Here is a 12,327-nt window from a genome sequence, read left to right on the forward strand (position 1 = left end):
CAGGTTCATTTGCTGCCATATATGGCTGAAGCTGTGATCCTTTTTTTGTTTGTTTGTTTTGGGGAGAACAGCAACCTGATCCATGACCCACTGAAGCATGGATTTAAGAAAATGTGCAACACATCTGACTAACCAATCAAGACTATTTTCCTCCAAGCAACTCGATCTCACTGATCCTTTCCCAGTTCTTTCCCCTTCATGCTCCTAAAAAAGAGAGGGCACCAGAGAGTGTCCCAAATACCTTTAGAGACTTGCTTTATTATCTTCAGCCGTGCACAAGTGCCATGAGATTTACATAATTTCCCCTTCTGTTTTGCTCTTCTACCATGAGATTTGTGCAATTTCCTTTCCTTTCACTGTTCTGCCATGAGATGTGCACAATTTCTACCTCTGTGTTGCTGCTTTCCCATGGTACCTCGGCACACCTCGGCTCACAAACGCCTCAGTTCACGACCAAATCGGATCGGAAACAGAAATTTCAGCAAAAAAAATGCCCCAGGTCACGAACTCCGCATTGGGTGACGATTGCGATTCCCTGCATGGGCATGATCGCAATCATGCTGGGGGGGGCGGGGGGGGGGAGATGGCCACGATGTAAAGAATAATCCTTGTCACTTTGCTTCAAATTTTTGTGATTAAAAAAATATAGTTACAGAATGGATTAACCTTATTTACATTGAACCTCATGGGGAAAGTTGACTTGGCTCATGACCAATTTGGGTCGTGACCAAAGTCGTGGAATGGATTAAGTTCGTGAGCCGAGGGACCACTGTATTTGCGTAAGTGCCACAATCCTGTGCACTGCTCTGTAACCCCTGGTTATATGCAATGGCTAGCAACAGGAGGAGGCGACATAAACAAAACGGTGGGAGGCAGCTGAAAGCAGCCTGCAGCTGCAGGAGCGAAGGCACTTCAGGGGCAGGGGTTCTTATTTTAGTGTAATGTGAAATAGCTTTTTTTTCTTTTAAAAATAAAACTGGATGACATTGACAAGATGGGGATGTTGGTACTTTGCAAAATAGTGGATGGGGGGTCGTGCATTGTTGCACATGAATGCAAGACGCTGACACAAGACCATGAAACCCACGTCTTGTTCTCACGGTGACTTAGCATGACATCCAAACCTCTTCATTGCCCCGATGCAAAAGCAACAGTGAGAAGACTGTGGTGGATATGGACATAAAGTAGTAGATAGCAGAATGGAAGGAGTGCTCGTTCAGAGAATGGTGATTAACCCTTCCTCCATATGCTGCTTTTTCACTTGCCTCTCACCTGCTTTTACCTCTCACCAGCAGAGTAGGCAAGGTAGCGTGCAGTTCCATCCTTAATGGTGCAATAAAATGCATGGGTCTAATTGATTCAACATGCTCACATGGTATGTATTCTCTCAGTGCATGACCGTGTGCCCTGCTACCATCACTTCCTGATTCCAAGCCCCATCCTCAAAGCTGAAAATCCAAGTCCTTCGTCCCCTAGGCTCTGTGTAGTGGCCATAAGATTTCTCCGAGGGGGTTTCTTGAGCAAGATCCTTTTTCGCATCTTAGACCATGGGTAGGCAACTTGTGACCCACTGGACATTTGGCCTACAATGCCCATCAGACCTTGCCCAGTACAGCCATTGTCAGCAGACTGAATGATGGGCAAAAGCGGTGGAGCTGATAAGAGAAGGAGGCGCGAATGGGAGCGCCAGCCCCTCTCTGACGGGGAAGACCAGGGAGCTGTTCCACAAGGACTACATCGCCCAGCGTGCTCTTGTCAGCCCGTTGGCCCGGAAGAGACCCCCTTGGCGCGTGCGCACTGCTAGTCTCCCGGCGGCCGGATTGCTCTGAGCACCGTGGATCTCGCCACCTGCTCAAAGGCCGTCTTCGTCCGCGCACTTGCCGCCAGCCCCGCCGGGTACGGGCAGCGCGCGACGGCCTCGCGCTCAGCCTCCTCTCACTCCCCTCGCAGCGGAATAGCTCGCGCGCCCCCGACCCTCTCTTTCCCCAGCGGAGCCGGGCGACGGCGCGGCCATGGCGGACACGGCGCAGAATGGGCCCATGCAGGGAGGCGCGGGCGGCGGAGCCGTGGTGAGTGAGTGAGTGAGTGAGTGAGTGAGTGAGTGAGTGAGTGGCGGGCTGGGAGGGAGGGAGGCAGGCAGCCGGCGAACATCCCGGCCTAGCCGTACGCCTCACCTTCCACACACTCCACCGCTGATAGGGCGACACTGAGCTTAAAGGTCTGTCTGCACAACGCGTGTTAAACCGGGTTCGGCCCTCTTCCGTTCTGATGGCCTCCCGGCCCTCTGCGTTATACGGGGTAAGGCCCTAGTGGGAAAGCGGCTGTAATTTAAACAGGCTTGAAGAGAAGCTCAGCGAGTAGCCTCTTCTTTTCCATCGCCATTCTTCTGTGCAGCATTAGTAGGGGCCCCCAGTCCTGTTTTTGGAGCCACGGTGGTGTTTCTGAGCAGTTGAGGGGCTTTCTGAGTCACGCATCCTCTCCTCCAGTAAATCTACGATTAAGACGTGGAAAGGGAATTGATCAGTAATAGTATTCGAGAGTCCCTGTTCTTCATTATCACTAAAGGCATCAGAGGCCTACCTGTCATTGCATATGATTTCCCTTAGTAGGTTCAACTTCCTCTTTTTAAAAGGAATTTTGCTTGTTACAACCCTTCCGCCCTCTCTGTAATTTATTCCTTTTTAAACTTTTTGTTGTTTCTTCTGCCATTAGTAAAAGTTTGCGATATAGGAGGAAAGAGCCAGCTGCCTGCATTTGAAAGTTTTTGAGCTGTATGTTGTTTATTAAACAGAAATTTGTATGACTACAGGGCACATGGGAAGCTGCCTTATACCAAATCATGGCATTTATCTAGTTCAGTGCACTGACTGGCAGAGGATCTTTAGGGTTTCATACCAGGGTCATTTCCTGCCCTGCCAGGAACGCCTGGAATGGAAGCTGGGACCCTTTGCATGCAAAGTGTGTGCCATTAAACCATGCCATCTTCTCAGAGTGGTTGTTCTAGTTCAAAAAATGCATTTGTGGATGTATTTCCACTTATTAAGTAACCCCAAATATGTTGTTAATTATATTTGTGTACCGCCTGTAGCTGAAGCTCTCTAGGCGGTTCACAACATTTAAGTCATCCATCCAGATTTCAACCAGGTCTCACCCAGCTTAGCTTCCAAGATTAGGCAAGATCAGGCACATCAGGCTATATGAAAGCATTACTTTCTTGTAAGTAGAAGGGAATGTAGAAAACTTGTTCTCCTGTACCAAGATATAACATTACTTTACACTCTGTGCAGATAACAGTGGTGGGGGCAATTGAGAGATGGTATTTTGAATGGGTTTGCAGTACACTGCTGTTTGGGTTTCTGTTGGGGGTTAGTTTCATGTATTAGCATCTGGATGCATTCTCACAGCAAAGTATCAGTCACATTTACTCTGAATTATATATTGTTGACTATAGACTCTAAGGCTCCCTTCATGTGTTCTTTGGATTTCAGGCTCATTTCCCCAAAGCAACACTCGGGGAGTGTTTGTTCCTTGTTGATTAAATAATGGAGCATATGCTGCTGCTATTTTGAATATTCAGCCCCTACTCAGGACTTGTGGACCTGATGAGCCTTATGTGAGGGTTAAACAATCCTCACATAACACAGTGTCTGTTTTAACACTCATATTACCCATTCTTGCCAGGTTTGCATATCACAACAACCCGAGTGGAGGTTGTCTGTTCATTCTGGTGCCTGTAGGTGCTATAGCTCATTGTGGCTTAAATAACCCACATGTGTTGTCAAAACCCAATCTTAACTCTGTGTCAGTGGCACTGCACCTGCTTCCATACACACGTGTTGGCTAATGAATGCATCTAGAAGTTGCTAAGTGTGTTGTGAAGAAAGGTAGGATGCTGGCCAGGTAACAGTAAGTCTCTTGGCATTATTTTCTGTGTGTTGTCTGTATGGGTGCAACTTTGACTTGTCAAAAGCCAGATTTATCCTACTGTATTTAGTTTAGAGGCAGGCAGGCCCTTTGGCAAAATCCCCAGGTAGCTACAGTTTCTGCTTAGACAGAATTTGATGTCAGTGGCAATGGCTGCACCTCTTAATATGCCATCACTGAATGAGGTGATGCCCATGATGTCATCTGTCCTGGGGTGGAGTGGGAGTTGTAGACTGGCCTACCATCTGCATCCATAACTTATGTTGAGTGCTTGTTGGAAACCACATTGCTCAAGCAACAGGTATTAAGCATAAACCTTTCATTAAAAGTCTCATAACTGTTTCAGATAAAAACACAACGGTGTGGATTTTGCCTCTTAGTTATCCACTTAAACATGTATGCATTTTACAGGCATATAAAAAGCTCATTTTGGTTTTCAGTAAATGTAATTCATTTTAATGGGTCTTCTATTATCAATGGGTTATGGGCATTTGGGTATTTGTACTTCAACAGTATGAAGCATTTTGAAGCTAACTTCTTTTCCTTTCATTATAGCAATTTCTGATGACTAATAAGTTGGACACAGCAATGTGGCTTTCTCGTATATTCACAGTTTACTGTTCGGCGTTATTTGTCCTGCCTCTGCTAGGGTATGTATGTATGTATCTTTTTAAAAGCAGTGATGCCCCAATATCTTGATCCTTTGAAATGATACTACATTGCTTGAGAATATAGTAGAACAGAAAGCATGCGTAGTATCAGAAAGCTTGGTGCTATCATTTTATAGTATATCACATATACAAGCTCTGGGTTAAGTACTTGTCTGTCCTTTTGATTTTAGTGGGAGAGATGAAAGCATGTCTTTAAGCTTCCTTCTGAAATCTGTGGGATGTACAAGTATGGTTGCACCTTGGCTTATATTCTAGAAATATTACTACTTATATTTCATGATGGTAAATAATTTATTCTGTGCTTGTTCTGTAATCTGTACATAATACCCACCAAGCTCAAATGTGTGTAGATTGTTCATGTTTCGACATGTAACCTCATATAAAGTTGTTTGCAGTGTTAGATTTCCATGGCTCTTTTTTCCTCTCCAGAGAAGCAACACATAGATTGGTGTGTGTTACCATTGTTTCATAACTATTTCCTCCCACACCCACTAGACCTGTGGTGTAAAGTGCCAAGTGCAAGACATACTATGGAGAATGAGTCACAGTCATATTTTGGCTCTTGCTAGCAAGGAGGGCTTGAGAATCAGAGCAGTGATGATGCAATACTCATGGGAGAAGGCCCTGAAGCTATGGCTTGGTTTGTATGGTAACATCTCCTTTGACGATTCCAGGTTGCACGAAGCAGCCAGCTTTTATCAACGTGCCTTGCTGGCAAATGCTCTTACCAGCGCTCTTCGGCTTCATCAAAGGCTGCCACACTTTCAGTTAAGCAGGGCGTTTCTGGCTCAGGCCTTGCTGGAGGACAGCTGTCACTACCTTTTGTATTCCCTCATCTTTGTTAATTCCTACCCTGTTACAAGTATCCTTTATCGAAGTCTTTTCTGCAAAAGTGTTATATTTCCTAAGTAATTTCATGGTATTGTTGTAGCACTTAGGATTTTAGACTTCGGTCATGTGAGATTCCTGGTACAAATCCTTGGTTAACTGCAAAGCTGACAGAGTGCTGCTGAGCCATTTGCTGTAACACTCTGTAACACTTACAGGGTTGTTGTGAGGTTAAAAGGGGAAATGACTATGTTTCCCTCCTCCCTTGGACTGAGGAAAAAATATAATAAATTACTCATGTCTTTTGAGTACTGCATAACCTAATGATTCAAGCATTTCCCAAAATGAACAACACATTCTCAACTCTGCAGGTTCAATTAAGGGTTAAATTTGGTGAGATGGTAGGTCACATCCCCCTCCCCATGTTTGCTTCTTCACTTATACCTGCTCCCTCTCACATTTCTTCCTTGTGTGCTTCTTTTGCTGCTAAATATTAAAATCCCACTCTGTTCTAGCTTGATTTGTGAATGGGTTGATGAATTATAGCCTCATCCTATCTAGTTTGGTCCTAAGATTGTCACTGTTTGTTTGTTGCAAACACCTTCTTCATTCTTTGTAGATGTGCTTTATCAGACTCAAATTATCCTGATAATTTGAACTGATTTAAACTACATCTCTAGTGTATATAAATACACCTCAGCTGCTAGAGATCTACAGTTATATAACTGCGTACAGCAAAATTTCAATTCTGACATATATTTATCTGGGAAATATACTGGGTATATTAACATTATTAATAAAGTAGCCTAGCTTCAAATTCCTGATTGGAATGGCTCTGCTTCGAAAAACACTTTCAATAAAAAAAAAGTTCCTCAGATGACACACTTATGATATTATTAAAAAATGAAGACCACTGGCTAGCATTCCAGCATCATAGATGGGAGAGATCTAGAATATTCAGCTTATGGGATAAGTGTGGGCTAAGTGGTATGCTGTGTTGTAATTTTCCTTAATGTTCTCTTCAGTGAGTATCTTCCCAGTTCTGTTGTTTTCTTTGCTTCATGCTGCTACCTACACAAAAAAGGTTCTTGATGTAAGTAATTGCATGCTAAGGGCGTATACTCCATATGTCATGCCAGCTCAGTCCTGCTAATGGAGGTCATGATACAGATGTGACAAATGCTGGATTGGGCAGGTGTGAGTGGGGATTTTGGTTATTTTCGGAGATGGCTAGAGTGGAAGGCTGGGGGCTTGCTCCTGAAGCTTGTTGCATCATGGGGAAGTGAATAGGGCAGGAAAGAAAAGGCAGTGGGAACTGGCATTGTGTGGGTTGATCTAGCACTAATGAAATGTAGGTTCAACTTCCCAGTCAGCACTGAAGCTCTCTGGATGACCTTGAGCCGATCACTGTCACTCAGATCTTAGTGATTTTGGTGGAAACATTTTTATGGTGCTTTTGGCACTCTGGAGCACTGAAAGTGTCACATTTCGCTAGTCCTGAAGCTAAATCTGATTCTTTTAATGCTAGATAGCCACTACATAGTACTAAAATATTCAGATTTAAGCTTTGGAGAGCTATGGAATGACTTATTGCTGAATTTTGGTGGTAAATTGCCAGTTTCCCTCTTCAGTGCCCCACAGAGAGTGTTCCATGTGAGTTATACCTCCTGGACTTCCTGAAGTTGCTCATCCCTGACTTGGCAAAACCTGACCAACAGGATTGTTAGCTGGCAGGTAGAAATGAAAGTGGAATGTTGCAAGCAGTACAGGGGTATATCAGAGCTGTGTGAGAGGGAATGTGTGCTTTTCCAGATCTCCCATTCACTTCATGGGGGCCTGTGCCAAAAGTGTTCCTAATGGTCTGTAATTCTGATGGATGTGTGGAACATGAAGCAAACTTTTAAATGATCAAAATGCAGTTCCTGTCTTCTGTTTCCTTGACTAATGTAGACCTCAAAGCCGTTGGTAGATACTTCATTTCATTGGCCATCCAATGGTCATTGGAATTAATGGGATCACATGCCTCAGTTTTGAATCTTGATCCCCAAAATCAGCTCTTTCCCTGAAGCCAGCCACGTAAATGCACAGTAGTTATTAGCCTCCCAGAAACCAGTGCAACTTGTTCCATGGAGGAAGAAAGTGCAGGCTACTGGCCTCTCAGCAGGCTAGGTTAAAATTGCCTTTTACCAAGTGGATAGTGGTAGGAGAACAGGACAGTCAGACCAGCGCTGGTTGTGGAGGAAGGGGCTTTCCTTCCTCTGTGGCTAGCATGGAGGTTAAGTGGACCGGTAAGGAGAACCAGATCACACCACCCTTCTTCCACTGGCCTACCTCTTTTCCATGCCAGAAAGCCCTTTTCACTACAGCTACCATTCTCCACGAGCCTGCAGGCAGCTTTTTTTCCTGCCTATGGCTTCTAGGAGAGTTGTTAGATGCCAGGCTGCCTTAAACTTAAGCAAATGCAAAACATGGAAGTTTCTTCTTTGTGTAATCCTGAGGAATGATTCACATATTAGTCAGTGCTAAACATGTTCTGCTGTCAGAAGTGAGTTCTAGTGCAACAAGGAACTAAGCGTTGCAGGCACAGCCCTGGCAACTTGCCTAAGTAGTGCTTCCAGAATGGGACAGATCAGCTTTGGTCTTCTGGCTTGTCACATTCCAGAAGCACTAGTTTGGGCTAGTTTCTGGCTGTACTAGAAGGTCCTAGTTCCCCATTGTGCCTGCATTCATTTCCATTAGTCCTGTGACACCATTGGATACTGCTTTATGTTTTTAATTTGCCTGTACACCACCCAGCGAATGCTAGCTATTGGGCAGTCTAGAAGGGCAATATAGAAAACAAACATTAAAATACTCAAGGGAGCCCTTGAAAAGTCGTATATAAAGCAGCTTCGAGTCACTTAAAATCCTTGTTATTCACATTGAATACTGTAGTTTTTTTAATGGATATCAAATATAATTTATCTATTTGAAACATTTTAAAGTAATTTTCCATAATGTTCTTTAAATTTGAGATTATAGGTATGTGGCAATTACCTTTCAGGTATATAAATAGCATTGTTCAAAATATCTTCATGGCATGACTTGGTTTTGTAATAATTTATTAAGAGTTGCTATTTTTCCTGACATTGCATTTCCCCCACCCATTTCTTTTTAAGGCACGAGGATCAAATAGCCTTCCTTTTCTAAGGAATCTTTTGGATAAGTTAAATGCTAATCAGCAAAATATCCTAAAATTTGTAGCCTGCAATGAAATCTTCTTGATGCCAGCTACTGTGTTTATGCTTTTCAGGTATGAGATCGCATGTTAACTCTTTATTATTGTTCTTCTAAAGCTGTTACAGAACACCACTAGACTACAGAAATATGGGGAACCAACTTTACAAACTGAAAACTAAGGCTCAAGGCTGAGTTTTAAGTTGTAAAGTGTTTGCTGGTTGACTATCTAAGCACAGTTTCTGTGAGCCTAAGCTGGAAGATCTATGTGGTCTGCATTTGGAGAAACTTGATTTTCAAGTGCTTAACAACTCAGATTCAGTTATCCACAAGATTTTAAGGGATTGGATTTTAAGGGAGCATTGTATTTGTATTTGTGTATTGTGTTAATTGTGTTTCTAAGCTGCCTTGGACACTGATAAAATCTTCCCACCCATATTAAATGGTTGGGAAAGAATCCCTGTATGCAGTATGTTATTTCAGTAAAACTCACCAAATCAATTTAGACTTAAATGTGCCTTGTTTTAACAGGTGTAGCAGCTAATGGAATCAAGTAGAAGAGACCTATTTTTCGTGAATAGCTGCATGTTGTCTAAATGCATATTTATAAAAGCTTATTTGATTATTCATATACTACTGTAGTGATAATTCTCAGTGCTGCTTCTGAGGGAATACCATGAGAATTTTGCAGTTCTCATGTTAATATAATTTTAAAAACTTCTCTTAAGCTAGAAGAATTACTGTCCCTTCTAGGAGAGGGTGTGGGGAGAAGAGTGGACGTTGTTAATGTTGGTGTGATGGGGATAGGATTCAGATCACACACTTGCGCACATGTGAGTGATTGAACTAAACTACAGGAGCATTTCATTTCATTTGGATGAGATGACTCTTTGCTACTTTGATGACTTTTAATATTTCAGCCATTTTGGCAGGTGATCCATATTTAATGACTAGCTACTATGCATTTGTCCACTCTTCACTCTGCGTGTGCATGTGAGAGAGAGAGGAAGAAATACAATGTTAAAACATTTAGATGTAAGATATTTTGCAGGTTCAAAGCGATTACTGTGTAATGAAATCTAAAGGTGATGACTCACTATAAATCTGTCCTCTCTACCCACTATCTCCACCCCCTTTTGTTCTTTTCAGTGGGCAGGGAAGTTTGCTGCAGCCTTTCATTTATTACAGGTTTCTTACACTCCGTTATTCTTCACGCCGAAATCCATATTGCCGGTAAGATGTCAATTCAGATCATCCTATATTCATATAATGTTGTTGAAACTAGAAATGTGCAACTCAGACAACTGTTGCTGTGCCACGAACAACGAACAGCACTAACTTGGCTTTTGTATCCATATGAAAATAAAAATGGTTCTCCAAGTTGCTTTCATAGTTTCTTGAAATGCATCAGGAGAATAAGCAAAAGTAAATGCAGAGGAGGACCGTAGTTCAGTAACAGAGCAGTTGCTCAGCATGCCAAGGGCCCTCACTTTGGTCCTTGGAATTTCTGGTTTACAGGGCAATTTGGACCAGTGGTCTTACACTGCAGTCTGGCTGCCAGAGTAGCATCTTGGTACTGAGTAAAGGTCTCATCTTATGGAGAAATACATCCCTTATAGCATGCAGAATTCTTGCATTTTATAAGATGTTGCATAGGAAAGGTGGGATCTGCAACCAAATGTTACAGCTGTCCTCACCTTCTGTCTTCTGTGTTTTCCAAGTTTTCCATTCTAATTTCATGGCAACTGAACATGCTCAGCTGTTGGGTTTTTACGAGCTTTCCCTTTTAGGTTGCTTTTTACAATTCTATTTTTGGTACTTGTGCAAAATTCTGGTTTCCTGCAAGCACGCATATTTTCAGTGGCGCTGTTTGAGGTCAATACTCACTACTTGAGTTTCCATTGTAATAGGAGTAGTCAGAGGTTGCCAGTGCAAATACACTTGAATGCATGCCGGGCAGCATACTAAGAAGTAAGTCCATTGAATTCAATGGTGCTTTTTCCTACACATAGGTGCCTTGGATTGCAGCCTTATTCTTTTAACTTACCTTAACAGATATTTTAATCAGGGTTTTCAAGTAAGGTATAGTAGCTACTGCTGTAATGTAAACCTGTTTATGAAAACAACCCCCTTTGTCTTTTTCAGAACTCTCTTCACAGAGCTGCGGATTGTTGTTGAGCATGTCATAATGAAGCCGTCATGCCCTGTATTTGTACGAAGACTCTGTGTCAGCAGCATTTCATTTATCAGCAGACTGGCACCAACCGTTGCATAGCCCAAATTGGAAAAATGCATCTGTGTGTTTAATGAACATTTTGAGCAGCTGGTATTTCTGCTGATGATTTATAAATTCAGGATCTCAGTCAAGGTTGTATGAAAAAAAAAAATGTTGTTTTCTTCCAAGAGCCTGTTTTGTGACTTGTATTCTATGTGTTTAAAAGAAAAGTCTTGTTTTTCAACATGTTTCTGTGCTTGTGGAAGATGAATGCCTGCCACCTTAGAGAAATTACTTTTCAAGTCAAAAAATAACTTGCAATATGGCTTATGTGCTGTTATGTTTGCTCTCATCAATTCCGAATGAAAATACTTATTTAAAAATGTTCAGGCAATGCTAGCTGGATTGTGTCTAACAAGCTATAAAGATGTTGCTGCAGCATAGTTGGTAGCCTCTTAGGAGTAGCAATTGGACTATCTACATATGCGGTACATTTGAGTCAGTATTCCTTCCATGCAGTAAATGAAAGCATTTCATTCAATTGAGAAAATCATTATATCCAATACAAATCAGTTGGCATCTGCTCAATGTGAACAATAGGCAAAAACATCTCATTTTGTTCTGATTTATTTAATGATTTTGAGATGGAAAGCTCTCCACCATTTCTGAGATGTTTATTTCTTTGTAAATATTTTTCTAAATCATCTGAATGCCCTACTATTTTTGCTGTCGTCCAAAAGCACGGACTCTTAATATGCCAATCTTTGAAGATTCTGAATAATAAAGACAGATGTTACAGTTATTTCCAAGACAAACTGAAGTGTCATTGCCTACATTTCATATAGCTACTTTACTTCAGTGTAACTCCCACACTCTTGAAATGATTTCTGCCACAATACTAGGCCCGTTTATAGATGTACATTAAGTTGAAATCAAAAGGGCTCACTTCTAGGTAATTAGCACAAGAATTTCCTATGCAGATACAACCCCTGAGTACTGGAGGTGTCCCTGTCAGGGTTTACAAATCCTGTTCCCCTTTCAGCATGTGAAATGTGTGCTCAGGAGCTGCCCTAGACCATAATAGGAATGAGTATGTGCCTCCTTGCCTGATGTGGGGGTGGGCTCTGCTGAATCCTATGGGATTCTTCCCTTCATCTGCACAGGGAAGGATCCTGCCCATTGTATTTAGAATACAGTGGGATACTGTGTAAAACAAAGGTGGGCAGAAAGGTTGACCTCCAGGTGTTTTGGACTTCAACTCCCAGAAGCCTATGCCAGCATGGCCAGCTGGGATATGAAGTTCAAAACCTCTGTAGGTCTGTTTTCTGCCCAGCCTTAGTGTATAGTAATGCTTTAGCAGTTACCACCTGCAGAAGTAGTGATTGAAGTAAAGATGCAATTACTGAAGCATGGACATCATCTTCTGAGGTAGAGGCTTGATAATATGAAGGTCTACCTATTTGCAATGACCTT

General features: G+C 42.3%; 1 protein-coding gene across 1 annotated transcript; it reads left to right on the forward strand.

Moving 5' to 3' along the window:
* Positions 1 to 1,802: 1,802 nt before the first annotated feature.
* Positions 1,803 to 11,669, forward strand: TMEM33 (transmembrane protein 33). Its single transcript, XM_044418341.1, has 7 exons — positions 1,803 to 2,069; positions 4,480 to 4,574; positions 5,270 to 5,457; positions 6,449 to 6,516; positions 8,582 to 8,715; positions 9,789 to 9,872; positions 10,785 to 11,669. The coding sequence occupies exons 1-7, from the start codon at positions 2,013 to 2,015 to the stop codon at positions 10,912 to 10,914; spliced, it is 756 nt and encodes a 251-aa protein (XP_044274276.1). The 5' UTR covers positions 1,803 to 2,012; the 3' UTR covers positions 10,915 to 11,669.
* The last annotated feature ends 658 nt before the right edge of the window (positions 11,670 to 12,327 follow it).

The sequence above is a fragment of the Varanus komodoensis genome, unplaced genomic scaffold (assembly GCF_004798865.1).
Source record: "Varanus komodoensis strain SLA01 unplaced genomic scaffold, ASM479886v1 scaffold9, whole genome shotgun sequence".
NCBI lineage: Eukaryota > Metazoa > Chordata > Lepidosauria > Squamata > Varanidae > Varanus > Varanus komodoensis.